Source organism: Octodon degus, unplaced genomic scaffold (assembly GCF_000260255.1).
Source record: "Octodon degus isolate 3935 unplaced genomic scaffold, OctDeg1.0 scaffold00169, whole genome shotgun sequence".
Lineage (NCBI taxonomy): Eukaryota > Metazoa > Chordata > Mammalia > Rodentia > Octodontidae > Octodon > Octodon degus.
Window position 1 is genome coordinate 1,365,067 of NW_004524745.1, and position 19,435 is coordinate 1,384,501.

At 52.6% G+C, this 19,435-nt stretch overlaps 3 protein-coding genes across 4 annotated transcripts; all 3 read left to right on the forward strand.

Annotated features, from left to right (window-relative positions):
- The first annotated feature begins 619 nt into the window (after positions 1 to 619).
- Positions 620 to 8,243, forward strand: Spata24 (spermatogenesis associated 24). The gene is made up of 6 exons (XM_004643241.2): positions 620 to 1,008; positions 2,342 to 2,407; positions 2,625 to 2,755; positions 2,836 to 2,906; positions 7,874 to 7,976; positions 8,084 to 8,243. Exons 1-6 carry the CDS (start codon positions 892 to 894, stop codon positions 8,211 to 8,213), a joined length of 618 nt encoding a protein of 205 aa, XP_004643298.1. The 5' UTR covers positions 620 to 891; the 3' UTR covers positions 8,214 to 8,243.
- Positions 8,244 to 9,764: 1,521 nt separating this feature from the next.
- Positions 9,765 to 14,359, forward strand: Prob1 (proline rich basic protein 1). The gene has a single exon (XM_004643242.2). The coding sequence runs from the start codon at positions 10,014 to 10,016 to the stop codon at positions 12,984 to 12,986; it is 2,973 nt and encodes a 990-aa protein (XP_004643299.1). The 5' UTR covers positions 9,765 to 10,013; the 3' UTR covers positions 12,987 to 14,359.
- Positions 14,360 to 14,935: 576 nt separating this feature from the next.
- Positions 14,936 to 16,783, forward strand: Mzb1 (marginal zone B and B1 cell specific protein). 2 transcript variants are annotated; one of them, XM_023703403.1, is made up of 5 exons: positions 14,936 to 15,148; positions 15,754 to 15,834; positions 15,935 to 16,059; positions 16,244 to 16,354; positions 16,451 to 16,783. In XM_023703403.1, the coding sequence occupies exons 1-5, from the start codon at positions 14,981 to 14,983 to the stop codon at positions 16,605 to 16,607; spliced, it is 642 nt and encodes a 213-aa protein (XP_023559171.1). In that variant the 5' UTR covers positions 14,936 to 14,980; the 3' UTR covers positions 16,608 to 16,783. The 2 variants fall into 2 exon arrangements, with proteins under 2 accessions (XP_023559171.1, XP_004643300.1); XM_004643243.2 differs by lacking the exon at positions 15,754 to 15,834 and having other exon boundaries at positions 14,940 to 15,148.
- The last annotated feature ends 2,652 nt before the right edge of the window (positions 16,784 to 19,435 follow it).

Consider the following 19,435-nt stretch of genomic DNA (forward strand, 5'->3'; position numbering starts at 1 on the left):
GGGGGCTAGGGACATGGCTCAGTGGAATAAGTGCTTCCCGGGCAAGGGCCTGAGTTCAATCCCCGGTTCTGCCAAAAAAAAAAAAAAGAGAGAGAGAGAGAAAAAGTCTTCAGCAGGAATTTCATGATTTTGTAATCTCTGTCTTCCCCTGGCTACTTTTCAAATGTCTTCTTCTCAGTCAAGTTCCATTTCAGACCTGCTCTCTTCCCTGGCCATTCAGGATCACACATAGCTCTGCTGAGGCTGTCCAGAACCCGGTATCAGAGAGTAAGATCTCCTGGATGGTGCCATTCTCCTTTTCTGTCCTCGTTGCTAGTGGTACGCATGTTCTAGGAGGTTGGAGTCTCTCAGTATGGGAGAAATGAAGAGATAAGGATAGGCGAGGCCAGCTTACACTGAGTTGAGTTAGTATCTGGCAGTTTAACAAGGCATGGAAGAAGACATTTCTATGTTGTCTGCTCAATGACAGTAAAAGTAGGAGGACCCTGCTAGCGCCCCAGAATTGTGCGAGAAACAATAAACGTGCAAATTTCTTTTTCTTTTTTTAAAAGGTCTATTCAGCTCAGTCTTTTTTTTTTCCAGTCTTTATTTTATTTATTTATTTTGGCAGAACCGGGGATTGAACTCAAGCCCTTGCGCTTAGCCAGAGAAGCACTCCACTGAGCCGTCTCCCCGGCCCAACGTGCAAAATTTCTTGTAAATTTAAATGCTCGTAGTTGGAGGGTCTTTGGCTCCGGGATACTCCTTTAAGAGGCGGGCCCTCTTGTGCTTAGCAGACGGAGTCCCCGCCCCAGTTGCCAAGGTGCTCTGTGGCGTCGCATCCTCATTGGTGGGTGACGGTAGCAAGGCCCTCAGTCGCGGCCATTTCCAACGAGCTGGCGGGGGCAAAAGATGGCTACGCCCCTCGGGTGGTCGCCGGGGGGCTCGGGCTCTGTGTGCCTCGCCTTCGACCAACTGCGGGACGTAATTGAATCTCAGGAGGAGCTTATCCACCAGCTGAAGAACGTGGTACGCAGGCAGAAGAGCTGGGGGAGAGGCCGAACTGGATGTATTACGTGGAGGCGAGGCCAGGCCTTTTTGGGGTGGAAGGGGCGTGGCTAGAGCACGTTGCCGAAGGGGTCGTCGGGAGGAGGCGAGACTGATGAAACCTGGCTGGGAGGGAGGAACCCAGCACTTGGGAGGCTGATGCAAGAGAATCACGGTGATTTCAAGGCCACCCTGGGTACATAGTGGGACCCTGTTTCAAAAACAAAACCAAAACACAACCCAGGGATGGGGGCTTCCCAAATATTTACCAGGCAATTTTCACCTAAATCCAGTAACATTCTACCATGTTGATACAGGGTCTAGTAAATCCTCACTGCCCTTCGGCTTCTTTAGTTTTAGTGGTGATGACGTCACTGATCTCCCAAGACCCACCTGTGCAAGCAGAGAAACTAGCATCCCTTCAGTTCTGCGTACCCCTCTGCAGTGTCAAATGCAGTGCCCTGTTGGGGACAGTAAGCACAGATTTGGCCCTTGAGCAGCTGACTTAAGGGCCTCCAACCCAACTTTTTCTTCTCAGTCCCCAACTACCAGGTCCAAAGTGTTGGAGCTAAACATGAGCTCCAGTGGTGGCCAACTGGAGGCCATGGTTTTTCCTGTTTGATTTTTCTGCTTCAGTAAGAATGTCAGAATATATCTTCAGTTTAACAGGGCTGGCTGGCATGTGGTGCTGGGGAATTGAACCGCGGTCCCTGTGCTTTGCTTAGATTAGCTTGTTCTAAGTAGGTGATTTAGACCACTGAACCATCTCACCAGCCCCACTAAAAGCAATTCTGACCCTTGAGTCAGGGCCTTTCTGGGTGGCACAGCCCTTATGCTTTACACATCATTGCATACACAGCATTAAGAGTGGGTTTGAGCTTTCTCCTCTGTGACTGCACCTTGAAAGCAGGACTTGGAGCTGGGCCTCAATGAATTTGGAACTGACATCTCCCCCTTTTTTTTTTTTTTTTTTTTTTTCAGAACTGAGAATTGAACTCAGGCTCTTGCGCTTGCCAGGGAAGTGCTTATTCCACTGAGCCATCTCCCCGGCCTTTTTTTTTTTTTTTTTTTTTTTTTTTTTTTTTTTTTTTTTCTCTTTTTTTTGGCGGAACTGGAGATTGAACTCAGGCCCTTGTACTTGCCAAGGAAGTGCTTATTCCACCGAGCCATCTCCCTGGCCCGACAGCTCCCTTTCCAGAGCATGTCTCATCCTAGGTGCCCTGGGCATCAACCTGTGATCCAGGTTTTGTCCTTGTCCCTAGAGGGAACCCTGCCCACCTCAGCTCCAAGCCCTCTGAGCCAAGCTCTGTTGCAGATGGTTCTCCAGGATGAAAATTTTGTCAGTAAAGAAGAATTTCAGGCCATGGAAAAGAAGCTGGCGGTAAGTAGTGGCCCCTGCAATCTAATCTTTGTCCATTTCCAAAGATTTCTATGATTAGGTAGAGTCATGGAGTTCTGGCCTTAGAACCTCCAGTCCCCAGGGTGGGGCCAGAATCTTCCTGTACTCTGACTTCTGTCTGCTCCTCTGAGAAAAGGCTGGTCAAACAATCTTAGGAAGTAAGCTTGGAGTAATGAGGTGACTGATTCTGCCCCTGTAGGAAGAGAAAGCTGCCCATGCCAAGACCAAGCTCCTCCTGGCCAAGGAAGAGGAGAAGCTGCAGTTTGCCCTTGGAGAGGTGGAGGTGCTGTCCAAGCAACTGGAGAAAGAGAAGCTGGCCTTTCAAAAAGCGTGAGTGGGGCTCGGAGGGGCAGGGCAGGGAGAGGTCCTGTCTGCCTGCTGGCTGCACACCTCGCATCCTCCCCATCCAGGCTCTCCAATGTCAAGAACAGAGTCCTGCAGGAGTCCAGCAAGAAGGATCAGCTCATCACCAAGTGCAATGGTAGGCGGGAGGTCCACGCTCCCCTGCATGGTAACATGCACGGGCTATTTCCCAACAGCCCAGTGCCTGTGTCAAAAGCAGGGTTTCACCCCAACTTCTGTCCCCGGCTGAGGATACATACAGGCCCAGGCGGACAACACCTTCGAAAAGTTCTTCAGGGACCAGGCAGGCAACGGAAATGAGGGAAGCATTCGGTGATCAATATTCTTCATGACCATAAACGAACGGGCCTGCTCCCATTTTTCTTAAAATTTACTACCTCTTCAGTCCACCTTGTATTCTTCCATTTTAGAGAACGTATACTGCACTCATTTCTGCTACAAGAGGAACACCAGGATGAGAAATCCTATTGGGGAACTAGCCATTAGTTTCAGGGTCAGGGACCCAACAGGGAGAGGCAGGGACTGATGACAGAAAGCCATGCCCTCTCTCAGGCGTTTAGTACCTCTGCCGTGGAAATGGGGGCCCAAGACTGCCAGATCTTTGTTTCTAGTTCTTTTAGTATTTTGTTTGAGACAGAGTTTTGCTATGTGGTTCAGACTCTGAACTCACTATGGAGCTCAAGCTGTCTTCGAACTCACAGAAATCCTCAGCCTTCCAAGTGCCAAGATTACAGGCATGTACCACCATGCCCAGATGTTGTTTTCTTGGGGTATGAACACAGGGCCTTCACATGGAAGTATATCTCCAGCCCTTTTCAATTTTATTTTGAGACAGGGTCTCACTAAGTTGCTAAATTGCCCAGGTTGGGCTTAAATTTGTAATCTTCTTGTGGAAGGCCCCCAGAGTGCTAGCATTATAGGTATGCACCACAATGCCAGGATAGAAAACAATCATTAATGGAAATTCACCTGATTGTAGTGGTGGCAACTGACTTAAACAGCTTTTATAAGATTATTGGATACAAGGCCTCACTATGCAGTTCAGACTCATAATGATTCTGCTGTTTCAGCCTCCCTAGCACTGGGATTACAGGCGAGCCAGGGCAGTCACAGCATGCAGTACCAGGGCTCAAACTCAGGTCGTTGCTGGGCAGGCACTTAGTCCACTGAGCTATCTCCCCTGCTTAAACATTTTTAATTTAAACTTAAAAAAAAAAAAAAAAAAAAAAAAAAAAAAAAAAAACTTTTAGTAATGTATTTAGTACAGGGTCTCACTACACAGATCAGACTTGTACTCATCCTGTTTTTTATCCTCCCAAGCACTGGGATTACAAGCGTGCTCCACCATGCCCAGTCTCAGTTTCCGTCTTAGTGCACCCTGGCACAGAACACTGGGGACTTGCACCCCAGGCCCTGCATCTGCCTAAGTAGGCACTTTAATCTGCTGAGCTATCTGGCTGGCCTTAAAAAACCTTTTGTGTGTGTGTGTGTGTGTGTGTGTGTGTGTGTGTGTGTGTAACTGGGATTGAATTTAGGCCCTTGTGCTTGCCAGGCAAACACTCATTCTACTGCGCTATCTCCCCAGCCCAAACAAATCATTGTGGGGTTTTTTGCAGTACCGGGGATTGAAATTGGGGCCTTGTACTAGCCAGGCAAGTGCTTATTCTACTGAACTATCTCCCTGGCCTCAACACTTTTTTTTTTTTTTTTTTTTTGGTGGAACTAGGGATTGAACTCAGGCCCCTGTGCTTGCCAGGCAAGCTCTTATTCCACTGAGCCATCTCCCCAGCCCCAAAGATTCGGGACGGGGTCGCAAACTGGTGACCTCACGCTCTAGAGCCCGGTGCGGAGACCGCTGCGCTAGGTCGCCACCTAACATTTTTAAAGTATTTATAGCCCATATAGAATATATCTGGGCCACCAGTTTTCCACTCTCCTCTACACACATATCTGTGGCAACTTACTGGCTTAGTTTAAGCTATAAATTGAGGGCCTCTTTCATCAGATTTAGCTACCCAGTGTCCCAAGGCCTCAGGAATCCCTTTCTTTCTCATTTTGCTTGGGTTGGGGGGAAGGGGTGGAGTAGACAGGGGACAGTTTTGAGACAAGGTCTCACTATGTAATTCAGGCTGACCTTGAACTCACTATGTAGCCCAGGCTGGCTTTGAACACAAGTGATCCTCCTTCCTCAGCTTCCCGAGTGTTGAGAATACAAGTGTGCACCATCACACTGAGCAGGAACCCTTTCCATTTTGCCAGAATGCTGACCTCCTGTTACCCAGTTTATGTTGCTGTGAATTCCACACACAGTATCTTCTCCATTCACGATAGCAGATCTTGAGGAGGCCAGAAAACAGCCCAGGCCTAAAAGAGGGCTGGGCCTCTCCTGGTGGGACCCTCACCAAGAGAGGCCTGGTGTCCTTAAGCACCACTCCAGCCTTCTGTCCCCTGGTGAGAGTTCTCACTGGGAAGTGGCATCAGGGTGATACCATGACCTGACCAAGCCTACTGGCAGGCCTAAAGTGTTGTAAGCAGTGACTTCTGGCAGGTTCTCTTGGGATTCAACCAGTAGTCACTGCCACCACACCCAAGGTCCCTTGTCCTCCTTTGCCCTGGTCATCTTCCTTGCTTCCCCTCAAGGAATCTTGGAGTACCATTTTTGGGCAACCAGAGACTTCTTTTCTGCCTGCCGTTTCCATCCACAGAGATCTGCTCAGGCCCAGGGCCCTGCATCTACTTTGTAATGGAGTTGGGGCCCAGCTGCCTCCTCCTAGAATGTCCTGAGCCCCTCCAGCAGGCCACAAACCCTCATCTGGGCAGTCTAGTGTTGTGAACCTCTCCCTGACCTGTACCCACCCCTGCCCCATTCTGCTGTGTGGTTTCTTACAGTGCTCTTTATTGTTCTCATAGGGAGTTTTGTTTTTTGAGACAGGGTCTTGCTATAAAGTCCACATTGACCTCAAATTTGCCATACTCCTGCCTCAGCCTCTTAAGTGCTATCACTAAGTGGCAGGCTCAGCCCCCTTTTTTCTTTCTTGACAGAGGATCTCACTGTGTAGTTCATGATGGACTTGCAATCAGTGGGTAGTTCAAACTGATCTTGAACTTGTGGCAATTCTCTTGCCTCAGTTTCCTGAATGCTGGGATTACAGTGTGAATCACCTAGCCCAGCTCTTTTGGTTTTTCCGATAGGGTCTCATTAAGTTGCCCAGCTCCAAGGGTTTTGTTTGTTTGTTTGTTTGTTTGTTTTTTCTTTCTAAATCATTATTTCACTGGATGTCATGGATTTTTTTTTTTTTTTTTTTTTTTTGAACTGGGGATTGAACTCAGATCCTTGTGTTTGCCAGTCAAGTGCTTATCCTACTGAGCCATCTCCCCGGCCCGATGTCATGGATTTTAAGAGCTATAAATTTGTAATTCTTTTTCCCTAAAGAAGTTCACATACCATCTGGGATATAGCTCAGTGGCACAGCACCTGCCTGACAAGGGTGAGTCCTGAGTTCGATTTATTATGTATACCCCCCAAAATAAAGAGGCTAATGTGGCAACTTAAATAAAGAGGCAACTTAAGTGATTTGGTGAAACTCAGTAAATTAAAAGCTGGGGATATAGCTCAATGTGAAGGCTCTCAGCTCAATCATTAGCACCGAAAGAGAAAAGCCAGGCCAGGCATGATGACCACACCTGTAATCCCAGCACTGAGGAGATTGATGTAGGAGAGCAATAAGCTCACAGCTAACCTGGGCTACTGAGAAAATTCAAGACCAGTTTGGATTACATAGCAAGACACAGGCTCAGAGATACAAACGAAAAGAAACAGTTTAGCTGGATGAGTGTGAGGGGTCTCATTATTTGTCTCCCTGAGTTGATGTTATTTTCTCTCCCCCTCTTCCATGCTGGGCCTTGACTTGGTGCCAGGTCTTCTGAAACCCTACGTGCATCTGCATTTCTACATTGTCAAAGTTCAAGTCCTAGTTAATCTTCAGCCTTTAAAGGCAGTGGGATTTTCTTCTGTGAATCAGAATTTTCTAGTGCTTCCTGATGGGTAGTTATATAAAGGATACACCAGTAGATCCCAATGGCCTCCTTTGATTTAGACCTAAGTCACAAAATCACCCCTTATTTAATGTGTGTCTAATTTCAGGCTGATCTTTGCTGCCAGTGCCTCACTGGGTCTTTCCTATGCTACTGTGTGAGGTTCTATCCTCATCTTATATATGAGGACACAGGTCTGAAGAGGGAGGCAACTGGCCCAAAGTGGTAATTTTCTCTCATCAGTATGAGCTTTATTGCCGTGTAGCCTTGCCCTGTTCTAATTAGTCCCTGAGTCTTTTCTTTGTAGTGCTTGGTATAAAATTCGGCCTTGGGTGTGCTGTACCACCAAGCTTACCCTTATCCTACCTGACCCAGCCCCAGTCCTCTGTTCCCACGTCCTAACTCTTCTTCCAGGAGCTGTCTCCTGAGGGTAGAGATCCCATCTTCCACCACCCCTGAAGCCCTGTCACTGAGTGACCAACTGGCCCTCCGTTGGACTGAAGTTGCTGAACTAGATGTTTCTGAGTCTAAATCCCCTATGGGATAGCCTGTTCATTCATTCCACAGATATATTTAGTATGCACCTAATATATGCCTGGCACTGTTTTAGGCCTTAGGGACAAATCAGTGAATAACATGAAAATCCCTGTCTCTTGTAGATTTTATACCCTACCTCAGAAGAAGACAGATATGTGGTGTTAAGATATAGACACTAAGGAAATAAGCAGGGGAAAGTTGATAGGAACTCTTGGGAAGAGTTATAATTTTTAGACTGAGGAAGGTCTCACCAAGGAGGTGACATCTGTAAGCCTTCAGCTGTCTACCTCCAAGGACCTTTGCCTGCCCTCACCTGGGTGACATCCACAGTGGGACTGTAACCACCAAACACTGCCACCCCAAGACTCCATAATAAACGCCTTCAGACTGATGTATTGGCACCTGCTCATGGAGAGTCCTGGGTGGGGGAGTCCTGTGAGGGAAGGGAGCCTTAGCTTAGGAAGGAGCTGTGGGGTGGGAGCCACCCCTCCTCCCTGCCTCTCTCCCCCACAGAAATTGAGTCTCACATTACAAAGCAAGAAGATATACTTAATGGCAAAGAGAATGAGATTAAGGAGTTGCAGCAACTTATCAGCCAACAGAAACAGATCTTCAGGTGAGGGTTCCTGGCCCAGGCCAGGGCTGTTGATGGAAGTGGGGAGCCTGACTTGTAGCCCCTACTTGGAGCTGCACACTGTCCACGACCAGCTGGCTCCGTTACAGGAATCATATGTCTGACTTCCGGATCCAGAAGCAGCAGGAGAGCTACATGGCCCAAGTGCTGGACCAGAAGCATAAGAAAGTCTCGGGGATGCGGCAGCCCCGCAACCACCAGCGCCTCAGGGAAAAATAAAATGATCGTCGCTTTTCTATTTTTTTGGCTCTAATGCCCGACCTCTGTCTTCTCTGCTCTAGGAAGCTCCCAACCCTGCCCTTTCCATCCTTGTGGGTCACCTCATCCTGGAGCAACAGGGTAGGGAAAAAGGCAGCAGCCACTTCTGTTTACTTGCCTGCCTGGCTCCCAGGCCTCAGTGACCTGAGAGTCAAATCACCAGGCACTGGATGGAGGGCACAGGCCTTGTGGTACCACCTGCCGGGCTGTGCCTGGGCCCAGAGGGGATGCTGCTCCAGCCATCAGCCCCTGCTACTTCTTCCCTCCCACAGGTGACTGTGGGGTCTGTGGAGTGGGCAGGTCTTCCTCGTATAGTGGGCACTGCCCTGTGTTTGAATGCTTTTCTATAGGGGCAGAGGAGATAGTTCAATAGAATAAGTGCTTGCTGGGCAAGCGCAAGGGCCGTTCAATCCCTGGTTCCATAAAAACAAATAAATCAATCCTCTTCTGTAAACAGCCTGGGTACCCTAGCAACATCCATCAGACCCAGTGCACTCCACTAAATTGAACTTTGCCAACTGGGAATGGCTGTGTGTGTGTGTGAGAGAGAGACCTCTGACTGACCATTTCAAAGACGGTCTGGGAGACCAGTCATGTCATGACCACATTCCTCATGAGTTTCATTTACACCTTCACCTTCCTCAAACCAAGGCTTGTTTTCATAAATTAGAGAAAGGGGAAATGAAGCGCTGTGTCTGTAAAGTGAGGAAAGGTCTGGCAAAGGGCTGTGGTTTGCTCAAGCTGAACTAGCAGCCTGATGTGATAGGCTACAGCCATTCACCACTGATGAACCCCAGGGGAGCATGCGAACACCACAGCCAGGGCCCGCAAGGCTGCTACAGTTGTGTGTAGCCTCTGGGCACTGTGGGCACAGGAGCCAGCGCTCTGGCTTCAGGGCCAGGGGAGGCCTGAGTCATTGCAGGACCTTGAAGCCAGAAGTTTAAGGGCAAATGGTGCCCATTATCATAAGACAATGACAGCTGGTGTCTGCTTCCCACCAGTGCCAGACTAGTGCAGGAAAGGGCTTTGGAAACGTCTAGACACAGGCACTGTGCAGAGGGCTGTCATTGCCTTGGGGTGCATAAAAGGGGACCACAGGCTTTCCAGACTTGTTTTGGGTGCTCTGACAGCTTGTGAAGGCTAAGCTGCCACTCCAGGCCCTCTAATAGGCCTCACGGAGGGCAAAAGCTCGCCTGGAGACTCCAGCACATTTTTTGGGGGGTGGGGGGACGACCACTAGTTCTACCAAAGGTGGGGGGATACCTCGGGTCAACAAAGATCAAGAGCTCTACCTGGAGTTCCCAGGTGTGTGTGGTGGGGAGTGTTCCCCTGGAGTGATGACAAGTCCGGGCTGGAACTGTGGGGAAAAACATTGCTGGCAAGACATAAATTCCCTCGCATGGGGCCAGGGAGATGGCTCAGTTAGCGCTTGTGCAAGGGTCTGAGTTCAAGAGTTGAAGTGAGGACCAAGAGCTGGACCAAAATGCCCTCACCTGCGACAGGTGCTGCCCTTCACTTGTTGGTCAATCAAGGCCTGGAGCCCCACCCCAAGTGCGAAAGGGGTCGGTTCTTTAGAGGGGCTCACAGGGAAGGTTCCCAGCCCAGATCTCACCTGCTGCCAAAGCCTCTGGCTAGGGAGTGGACGCGGCCGCTTTAAGGCACTCTGCCCCCCACGGCAACTCGGGCGGGGCGGGGACAGAGCAGGCGCCACTGGCGGAGGCACTGCGAGGGAGGTAGAGCGCTCGCGGAGTCCGGCCCACCATGCTGACCGCACTGGTCCCGCCAGCCCTTCCTGGGCTCCCAAGGCACCTGCCCGCGGCCCCCGCGCGGCGCCAGGACTCCTCGGGTTCGTCGGGCTCCTACCACACAGCTCCGGGTTCTCCCGAGCCCCCCGACGCAGAGCCAGACGCAGGTTGGGCAGATTGGCCCTGGGTGGCCCCCGGGCGGGGCGCGGGCGTGCAGCCTCGCCTGTCCGTCAGCGCCCAGAATAGCAGCCAGCGGCCTTGGTCGGGCTCGGGTTTCCCGCGAGGCCGGGGCTCCGGCCCGCCGCCGCCTCAGCCCCAGCTGCGCGTGCTGCCGTCGGGGGAAATGGAAGTCATCTTCGCCGCCGGGCCCCTGTTCAGCCGCTCAGACGTGGAGGATCATGAGGTGCAACAGCTCGCCGCGCAGCCACTCAGCCCATCGTCGCTAAACACTGCGTCTCCAGTCACCGCCTCACCGCGGGCCCCGGCCCCCGACGGCGGATCCCGCTGGGCCACCTACTTGGAACTGCGTCCCAGCGGGCCGAGTCCCGCAGCCTCTGCTCAGTTTGAGTGCGTGGAAGTGGCGCTGGAGGAGCGCACTGCGCCGGTCAGGTCGCGGACGGTGCCCAAGCGACAGATAGAGTTGCGCCCCCGGCCCCAGAGCCCTCCTCGGCAGGCCTGCACGCCGCGCCCTAGGCTGCTCCTGCGCACTGGCTCCCTGGATGAGTCTTTGAGCCGCCTGCAGGTAGCCGCGGGCCTGGTGCAGACGGCTCTAGCCAGAAAACTGAGTCCCGCTACCCCACCCGCGAGTAGCGCCACCGTGAGGCCTACGGAGCGGCCAGAGCCCAAGACTGGAGACACAGCACGCAGCACCCGGTCTTGGCCACCCCGCACACAAGAGAGTTCAGGCCCCACCAGAGCCCCACGGCCTTGGCCCAGCCTCCGTGAGCGCGCTATTCGGCGCGACAAGCCTGCGCGGGGAACCGAGCCTCTGGGTCCTGTTAGTTCCAGCATCTTCTTGCAGTCAGAGGAGAAGATCCCGGAGGTACGCAACCAGCGACCCAAGACTCGGCTCCCCCAAGAGACTCCAGGTCGAACAGTCCGGAGGGAACCGAGTCCATCTTTGGAGTCTAGAGTTCCTTGGGAGGCACCGATTAGGGCTGAGAGACCTAAGAGCCGGTCCCCACCCGGCCAGGCTCCCAATGGGGCGGTGCGGGAACCTCGCAGCCCGTCCCCTCAGAATCTGTCTCCGTGGAATCGGGCTGTCTGGAGGGTGAGTAGCCCTCGGTTCTGCGAAGCATCTTGCACGTCGGAAAATCGGAATCCAGCCGTCGAGGAATCTGCCAGCAGGAGGAGCCCTTCCCCACCAACTCTCTCCGGGTGGAATCAGGGTGGAGCGAGAGCAAGAAGGAGCCCGTCCCCTGAAGTTCCTTCCCAGTGGGAGGTTCCCCCCCTGGCAGTCCGGGGTAACAATCCGTCCCCACCAGCGTTGTGCCCAAGGGACGAGCCAGCTCGACCTATCGGAACGCCGAGCCCATCGCCCCAGGAGACCTGGGGACCCAGTGTGCAGGGCTCTTCCTTATTTAGGCGGGAAGTTATGAACGGTGTAGCTCAGGAGTTGGCACTGCCTACGCCACCCACACCTGGGACCCCAGAACTAACAGAGGTGCATAGCCTGCCCTCGCGGAAAATCCCAGATCTTGACTTCCGCGGTAGCCAGCCCTCACCAGACGCAGATGCACCCGAGCCGCCCCGCAGTCACCTCGTGGGCACCCAAGTAGCCGACGCGCGCCCAGGAGTCTTGGGCTCTGGGGAAGCAGTCTCTGAACGCCCGCGCGTGGCCATTCCGCGGCCGCGAGATGTGCGCAAGATGGTGAAGACCACCTATGCGCCCAGCTTCCCCGCAGAAAGCCCAAGTTCGGGAAAGCCTGCTCCACCCGCAGACTCCTGCAGGGAGGGCGGCCTATCGCAGACGCAAGAGTTCCAGGCGCTGGGGTCCCCCGCTCCGGCTCACTACACCTCCGTTTTCCTCAAAGACTTTTTGCCAGTCGTGCCGCACCCCTACGAGTCCCCGGAGCCATCCTTCGACACAGTTCCCCGGGACGCCTCGCAGCCCAACGGGGTCTTGCGGCGAAGGGCAGAAAACAGCACAGCGAAACCCTTTGCGCGCACTGAGATCCGCTTGCCGGGTGCCTTGGCCTTGGGGGGACGGCCAGAGAGAACCCCGGGAGTCCAAGCGCGCTGTACCCGCCAAGAGGGCGCGGATGCTGAGGCTTCGCGCCTCGCGGGGGACAGGGAGGGTCGGACCAGCCCGCAAGGCGGTGCTCGCTCCTCACCTCAGCAGTCCCCTAGAGCGCCTCCCCGGCCCCAGCCACCCCCGGAGGGCTCTCCGCAGGCGCGCCCCAACTCCAGCCCTGAAAAGCCACCCAGCCTGGAGACACCTGCGATGGCCCCCGAGCCCGCAGCTGCCCTACAGGCGCCCCTCCCGCCCCAGCCGCGCGCTGCCTCGGCGCCTCCCACGGACCGTTGCAAGCAAGGTCATTCCCAGGGGCCGCGGAGGCCGCCCGGGGCCTCGCACCCGGGAAAGGTTCTGGTGGACCCGGAGAGCGGCCGTTACTACTTCGTGGAGGCGCCGCGACAGCCGAGGCTACGGCTGCTCTTTGACCCTGAAAGCGGGCAGTATGTCGAGGTGCTGCTGCCCCCTGCATCCCCGGGGCTTTCCCGCCACGTCTACGCCCCGCTGGCCATGGGGCCTGGCCTCTACCCATCCGCCTATGGGGCCATGCCCGGCCTCGCACTGCCGCCTTCCCCGGGCCCGCCTGCCCTTGGCAGTCCCCAGATACCGTGGGCCTCGGAGGCAGGGGCCTTGGATGGGCTGTACTACCTGCCTGTGAGTGGGACCCCAAGCCCCACCCCACCCCTGCTTCTTTGTGCACCACCCTCCAACTCGGTCCCTCCCCGGCCAGGCAAGGGCTCAGTGGTACCCTTGTGAGGCCCCAGGCATGGCCTGAGCCCCAAGGTTGGGGTTCTTCGATGGCCTTGGAAGTTCTGGTTCCCAGTCCCCTGCTCTTTTCCTCCCATCACCTCCTTGGTCTTCCCCAGCTAGTCGTCAGACCAGAAGTGAGCTTCAGCGAGTGCATCAGAGGCTGATGGAGGTAGAGCTCAGAAAGTGGCTTCCTACTTCCTACCCCCAGAATGTATCCCTTTCCTAGGCATTCCCAGGTTTGGTGTGTTTGTGTATGTGTGTATGAAGGCAAGCAAATACGAAAAAATGAGGGGACAGCCCGGGAAGTGTTGAATTCCCGACCCCTCCCCAGAGAGCAGCCGGAATGGAAGAAGCAGGGACTGGGCTTCCCCTTTCCCAGTTGGGATCAGTTGATATGGAGCAGACCAGTGGGCTCTTTTCAGACTGGCGGGTGGTGCTGTATGAAATTCTTTGTTTGGAAGAGGAGCTGAGCTGTGGCCGGTAGGCCAGTGGCTGGTACAGCCTCCAGGCCAGGTTAGGTTTGAGAAAGGGTGCTGTGGGGACAACAGGTAGAAGTGAAGTGAGGAAGTAGCATAGTAGGCCAGGCTGAAGAGTCAGGCCGGTACTGGGAGTGAGAGGGCTGGGTTGAGGTGGGCCCTGGTGGCTGTGGTCTGCAGTGGGGAGCCTAGCTTCCTTCCTTCCCCTCAATCCAGTCTTTGGCTTTTCCTGGAAGCCCTCACAGTGGGGCTGGTTCATCTAAGGGATCCCGGCTTCTGCCACTCCCACCCATGTGGTGGGCAGGTGAAGTGAGTCACCAGGGAGGACTTCAAAAAGGAAAGAAGGAAGGAAGCAAGCAAGCTGTTGTTTTAGGGGAGCCAGTTGGCCCTTCTGGATGATTGAGGGTTGAGTTAGGGACAGCAATAGTAGGACAGAAGGGTGGGATGCTCTCAGCTGGTTTCACTCCCTCAGGAATAGATGTAACATCAATGCCCAAAGAGGGGCTGGCCTGCATACTGTCCCAGTACAGGAAGGGACAGGACCAAACCTGCACTTCTGAGATCCCAGGAGCTTCTGAGGAGGGCTGAGAGTACTGACAGAATCTGCATGAAGTGGAAGGTATGGAGTCTGTGGTTCTGAGCAAGAAATGCCTTGTTGGGCCAGGATGTGATGTGATACATTTGGGAAGGGACAGTTTCCATTAGCAGCAGCATCAGGAAGGGGAATCAGTGCCTTCCTGGGGCTTAGAATCCTTGTCTCCTGGACTGAAAGCTGATGAGGAGAACTGTGAGTCAGAATAAGTTGGACATCTCTTGGCCTCAGCATGGAGGGTCCTGGGGCCACCCTCATCTCATCCTGGACACAATAAATGGCTGACCATGCGCCATGGTAGCTGAAATGATGACTTGTGTAATGTGCCTCATTTCTTGCTGTGGCCGCTTAGCACCCTTCCTGATGCCCTTCTGTGCCTACCTATGGAGCCCAGAAAGGGGACCGTGGGTGCGTCCCACGCTGCAGCCTCCCTGCCTCAGTGAACTTGCTTCCCAGGGTGGGAGCCCCAGGCCAGCAGCCACGCCTGTGGCCAAGTTCCTCCTGGTGGCTGAGTGTCCAGTGTGTTTGGGGGTTAATCAGGTGTGGGTTCCATCGCAGCATAGGCCCTCTAGCTGGGGCATCTGTTCTGAGTCTTCAAGTCCTCAGGGACAGAATAAAGATGGCAGTGATCACCTTCTCCCACAGGGTGCTCAACACAACATCAGAACTTGGCCAGATTACATTTCATGGGAGCTGTAAGCCCTGCTGTCCTTACTTGGGTCCACCCCTCAGTGTTCCCTACCTGTGAAATGGGGCTGAGTTGTCTGAGCCCAGTTCCCACTAAAGAAAGAGCATACGTGTCATCTCTGGGGCCCTGGAGAAGGGGTGAGGTGTCAGTTCCCCATTGGTCTGGGCCAGAGGTGGCCCCACTGCGCAAATGCACACATCCGTACCCACCCACAGCCATACTCACTGAGCTGTTTCCAGCAACCATGAGGCTGTCACTGTTGCTGCTTTTAGGAGCCTGGGCTGTCCCAGAGGGGCTTGGGGACCAGGGCTTCCTCTCCGCTACTGCTCCACAACTGGATGAAGAGGAAAAGTACTCGGCTCACATGCCTACTCACCTGCGCTGTGATGCCTGCAGGGCCATAGCCTACCAGGTGAGTCCTGCACCTCAAGAGTCCCCTGGTCCCTACCAAATCTTATCTAAGCCAGACCCTTTCATCCACCTTGGATTCCAACATTGGTCCCCCATCTTCAACACCCCCATACAGCATTAAGACCCAGACACAGATTTCAATGATGTCTCTGTCTCTGTCTCTCTCTCTCTCTTTCTCTCTCTCTCTCTCTCTCTCTCTCTCTCTCTCTCTCTCTCACACACACACACACACACACACACACACCACCATGCCTCAGCTTCTGCTTTGCTTACCTCATCTGTCCACCAACAGCAAACAACCTGGAACCCTGAAGAACATTGACATACTAGGCTGTCACTCACTTGTCCTCTTTCAGACTCCTCCAACTGAATATGGTGGCACATGCCTGTAATCCCAGCACTTGAGAGGCTAAGGCAAGAGGGTCACTGTGAGTGATACATAGTGAACTCAAGGCCAGCCTGCACTACACAGTGAGATTCTGTCTCAAAATAATAATAATTAACCATCAATAATTAATTAAATAGGTTATGCTATAGAGCAGGTGTTCCCTGAGAAGGGACCCCATGCCTAGGCCTAACCTCCCACTTCAAGCTTTCCCTCCCTAGCCCAGAAAAGTGGATCCTGCCTCCGTTGACCTAGCCTCAGCTTTGGGCACTTGGGCGCAAGTTCTGCAGCCTGTCTCACAGGTGCTTCCGGTTCAAACAGCTCCCTCACCACTTTATTTTCCCCAAGAGACTTGGGCTCCCCTCCTCTCCTCTTGCAAACCTCAGCTTTGTCTTGTTCTAGATATGGCAACATTTGGCAAAGGCAGAGGCCAAGCTTCATGCCTCAGACTCCAGGGGACAGCAGGAGCTCAGTGAGTCAGAATACACAGATGTCCTGGACCGGAGCTGCTCCCAGAACTGGAAGAAGTGAGTTGCCAATCTAGGTCCTGCCTCCTTCCTCCAGGGATAGGGCTGGCAGGGATAGATCTCCAGCCTCCCACTCACCTTATACCCACACTCATGCCCGGTGTCACCAGTGTGGTGTGGAAACAGGTCCCTTTGTGGCCAGACTACCATTAATACTATGTTACTTTCTTCCCACTACCACCAGCTATGGGGTCCGAGAAGTAAACCAGATGAAACGTCTCATAGGCCCAGGGCTTAGCGAGGGGTCAGAGCCAAGTATCAGCGTGATGGTCACAGGAGGCCCCTGGCCCAACAGGTAATGAGAAAGTGGGAGTTGGGACTGAGGCCTTGGTTTGCCCCTCCTCTTCCCTTGTGCTGGGCAGAGTCTGAGGCTCTTGCTGGTCTCCCTTAGGCTCTCCAGAATGTGCTTGCAGTACCTGGGAGACTTTGGGGAAGATGAGATCTATGAAGCCCACCAGCAAGGCCGTGAGGCTGTGGAGGCCTTGCTATGTGGGGACACCCAGGGTCCTTGCTCAGCAGAGGCATCAATCATGAGGGAAGAACTCTAGCCCACAACTCCTCCTGGCCCTAAAGAAAAACTGGACCTCCTCTGACACTTTTCTGTGGAAGCTGGAGGGGGTGGGGTAGCCTAGCTCAGAGTTGTCCCTTTTGACCTTCCTCTACCCAAGGCACTGGGGCCTGGGAAAGACAAGACTTTCTTCTTTGGATTCAAATAAAACCTGGTGACCTAGATGTGTCTCTGCTAAAGCTGTTTGAAGGGCTGGAGGTTCTGATGTTGGGGTTTCTCAGAGGGCCCAGTACACACACACACACACACACACACACACACACACACACACTTTTTTTTTTTTTCAGAACTGGGGATTGAACTCAGGCCCTTGCGCTTGCCAGGGAAGCGCTTATTCCACTGAGCCATCTTCTCCCCAGTCCTCCCAGTACACATTTTGACAACTACTCACATGTAAGAGAACATGGATGGAAATGTATGTGAGCTCTGAAGAGCACATGGAAGCAGTTTGTAAGCACAGGAACAACAGCCCAGGTCCTCAGACTTGGCAGGAAGGAAAAAAACAAAAACCAACTTCAGGCAGCCATCTTGTGGCCACTCCTAGCATCTATTTACTCCTTGCTATCTCTGCCACTCCCTGAACAGTTCCTCACTCTCTGCCCTCTGACTCTGACCCCAGCTATTATGCTGGGGCACTGGGTGTCCACCTGGGACAGGACAGGGCAGTATTTCCGGAACCAGCCACATCAGCCTCCTGCCTCTTATTCTGCCCTTTCCTAAAATTCCTGTCTAGGGGCCTTGGGAACGGAGTCCCGGGCCCTACGTGGTCTGGGAACCAGGTAGTACTGCAACTTTTATTTTCTTTCCTGAGTGTCTCTGACCCACTAACCCTCTGTCACAGGGTAGGAAGAGGTAATAAGCCAGACAAAGTGAAGGCAGAGATGCCAAGTTTATTTGGTTTCTTTGAGACGGGGTCCCACTATGTAAATCAGGCTGGCCTTGAACTCACTATGTAGCCCAGGCTGGCCTCAAACTCATGCCTCAGACACCTGAGTGACTACAGGCCTAAGCCACCATGCCCTGTTCCTTTAGCACCTTAAAACTTTGGGACAGATCCCTGCTCAGATCTACAAGCAGGTGTGCTAGTCACTGGGAGTGTCTGTGCTACAACGTTTATTATTCAATTTGAATAGCCTATCTCATCCTCCTTCAAGATTGAGGCCACCAAGATAAGAGTGAAGTTTGCAGGACGTCTAATTGCCAGCTTTTACAACACCTAGGTCTGAATCCCCTGAAGCAATGCCTCATTGCTTCAAGTTACTTTTAAACCTGAAATCTTTTCAGATTCTAGATTTGTTTTTGGGTTTTTTGTTTTTTTGGGGTTTTTTTTTGGCAGAACCGGGGATGGAACTCAGGCCCTTGTACTTGCCAGGCAAGCACTTATTCTACTGAGCTATCTCCCTGGCCCCTCATATTCTAGATTTGAGGTCAAGCCCCAAACATAGTGAAAAAAATTATCCTTTGACAGGAATGGAGGCTGCCCTTAAAGGTGGAGCCTGAATCTCACCATGGGAACCAAATACTCCCTCAAGCAATGATGGCCCTCCCAGTATGTCCAAGAACCAGTCCTAAGATACTAATCAACCAGACCCTGACTTTATTATAGACAGCTAAATTATATACAAATTTTTTTAAATATTTATTTATTTTTATTTATTACATTTATTTATTGTGTGTGTGTGTGGCCAGCTCAGCCCACCAGGGGGCGGGTCTGGCTGGCATGTGGTGCTGGGGATTGAACCGCGGTCCCTGATGCTTTGCCAAGCTTGTTTCAAGTAGGTGCTTTAGACCACTGAGCCATCTCTCCAGCCCCTACAAATTAATATATAGTCAGAGACTGGGATACCAAGGAAGTTGGAAAAAAAAATCAGAATTGTCACTGGAGGGGTGGGGAGATGGCTCAGTAGAATAAGCGCTTGCCTGGCACACACAAGGGCCTGAGTTCAATCCTTGGTTCTGTGAAGTAAAAAAAAAAAAAAAACAACAACAAAGAATTGTCACTGGAGGGCCAGGGAGATAGTTCAGTGGCAGTGCCTGCCTGGTAAGTTCAAAGTTCTGAGTTCAATTTCTGATTTTAAAAAACCAGATTTGGGGGCTGGTGAGATGGCTCAGTGGTCTGGGGCACCTGCTTAGAACAAGCTTAGCAAAGTATAGCGACCACCGCGGTTCAATCCCCCAGCACCACATGCCAGCCCGCCCTGCCCCCTGGTGGGCTGAGCTGGCCACACACACACACACACATAAATAAATAAATAAAATTTAAATAAATAAATAAATAAATAAAAAACCAGATTTGTCAGTGAGGGCACATCTAATAATCAGACCTCAACATAAAGCTGCAGTGACCAAGCCTACGTGTGTCCCTTGAGGGAAAAGCACTAACTTAGAATTATACTATGGTCCATGAATACCACCTAAAGGCCACCTGGCTTAAAGAATACGCCTCCAGGGGCTGGTGAGATGGCTCAGTGGTCTAAAGCACCTACTTAGAACAAGCTTAGCAGAGCACAGGGACCGCAGTTCAATCCCCCAGCACCACATGCCAGCCAGCCCCGCCCCCTGGTGGGCTGAGCTGGCCACACACACACACACACACACACACACACACACAAATAAATAAAATTTTTAAAAAAATTTTTAAAAAAAAAAAAAAGAATGCGCCTCCAGCCATGTTTGTCTTTTGTACTGACCTCTGAGGCCCTGACCCTATCTGAGTCCCTATAATATTTCTAGAGATTTTTTTTTTTCAGTACCAAGGATTGAACTCAGGACTTTGTACTTGCAGGCAGGCGCTTATGCTGCTGAGCT

Coding starts and splice junctions, on each gene's coding strand:
- Spata24 (XM_004643241.2), top strand. CDS start 892: ATGGCTACGCCCCTCGGGTGGTCGCCGGGGGGCTCGGGCTCTGTGTGC. Junction 2,408..2,624: donor CCATGGAAAAGAAGCTGGCG/GTAAGTAGTGGC, acceptor CTGCCCCTGTAG/GAAGAGAAAGCTGCCCATGC. Junction 2,907..7,873: donor GCTCATCACCAAGTGCAATG/GTAGGCGGGAGG, acceptor TCTCCCCCACAG/AAATTGAGTCTCACATTACA.
- Prob1 (XM_004643242.2), top strand. CDS start 10,014: ATGCTGACCGCACTGGTCCCGCCAGCCCTTCCTGGGCTCCCAAGGCAC.
- Mzb1 (XM_023703403.1), top strand. CDS start 14,981: ATGAGGCTGTCACTGTTGCTGCTTTTAGGAGCCTGGGCTGTCCCAGAG. Junction 15,835..15,934: donor TTCTGCAGCCTGTCTCACAG/GTGCTTCCGGTT, acceptor GTCTTGTTCTAG/ATATGGCAACATTTGGCAAA. Junction 16,060..16,243: donor TGCTCCCAGAACTGGAAGAA/GTGAGTTGCCAA, acceptor CACTACCACCAG/CTATGGGGTCCGAGAAGTAA.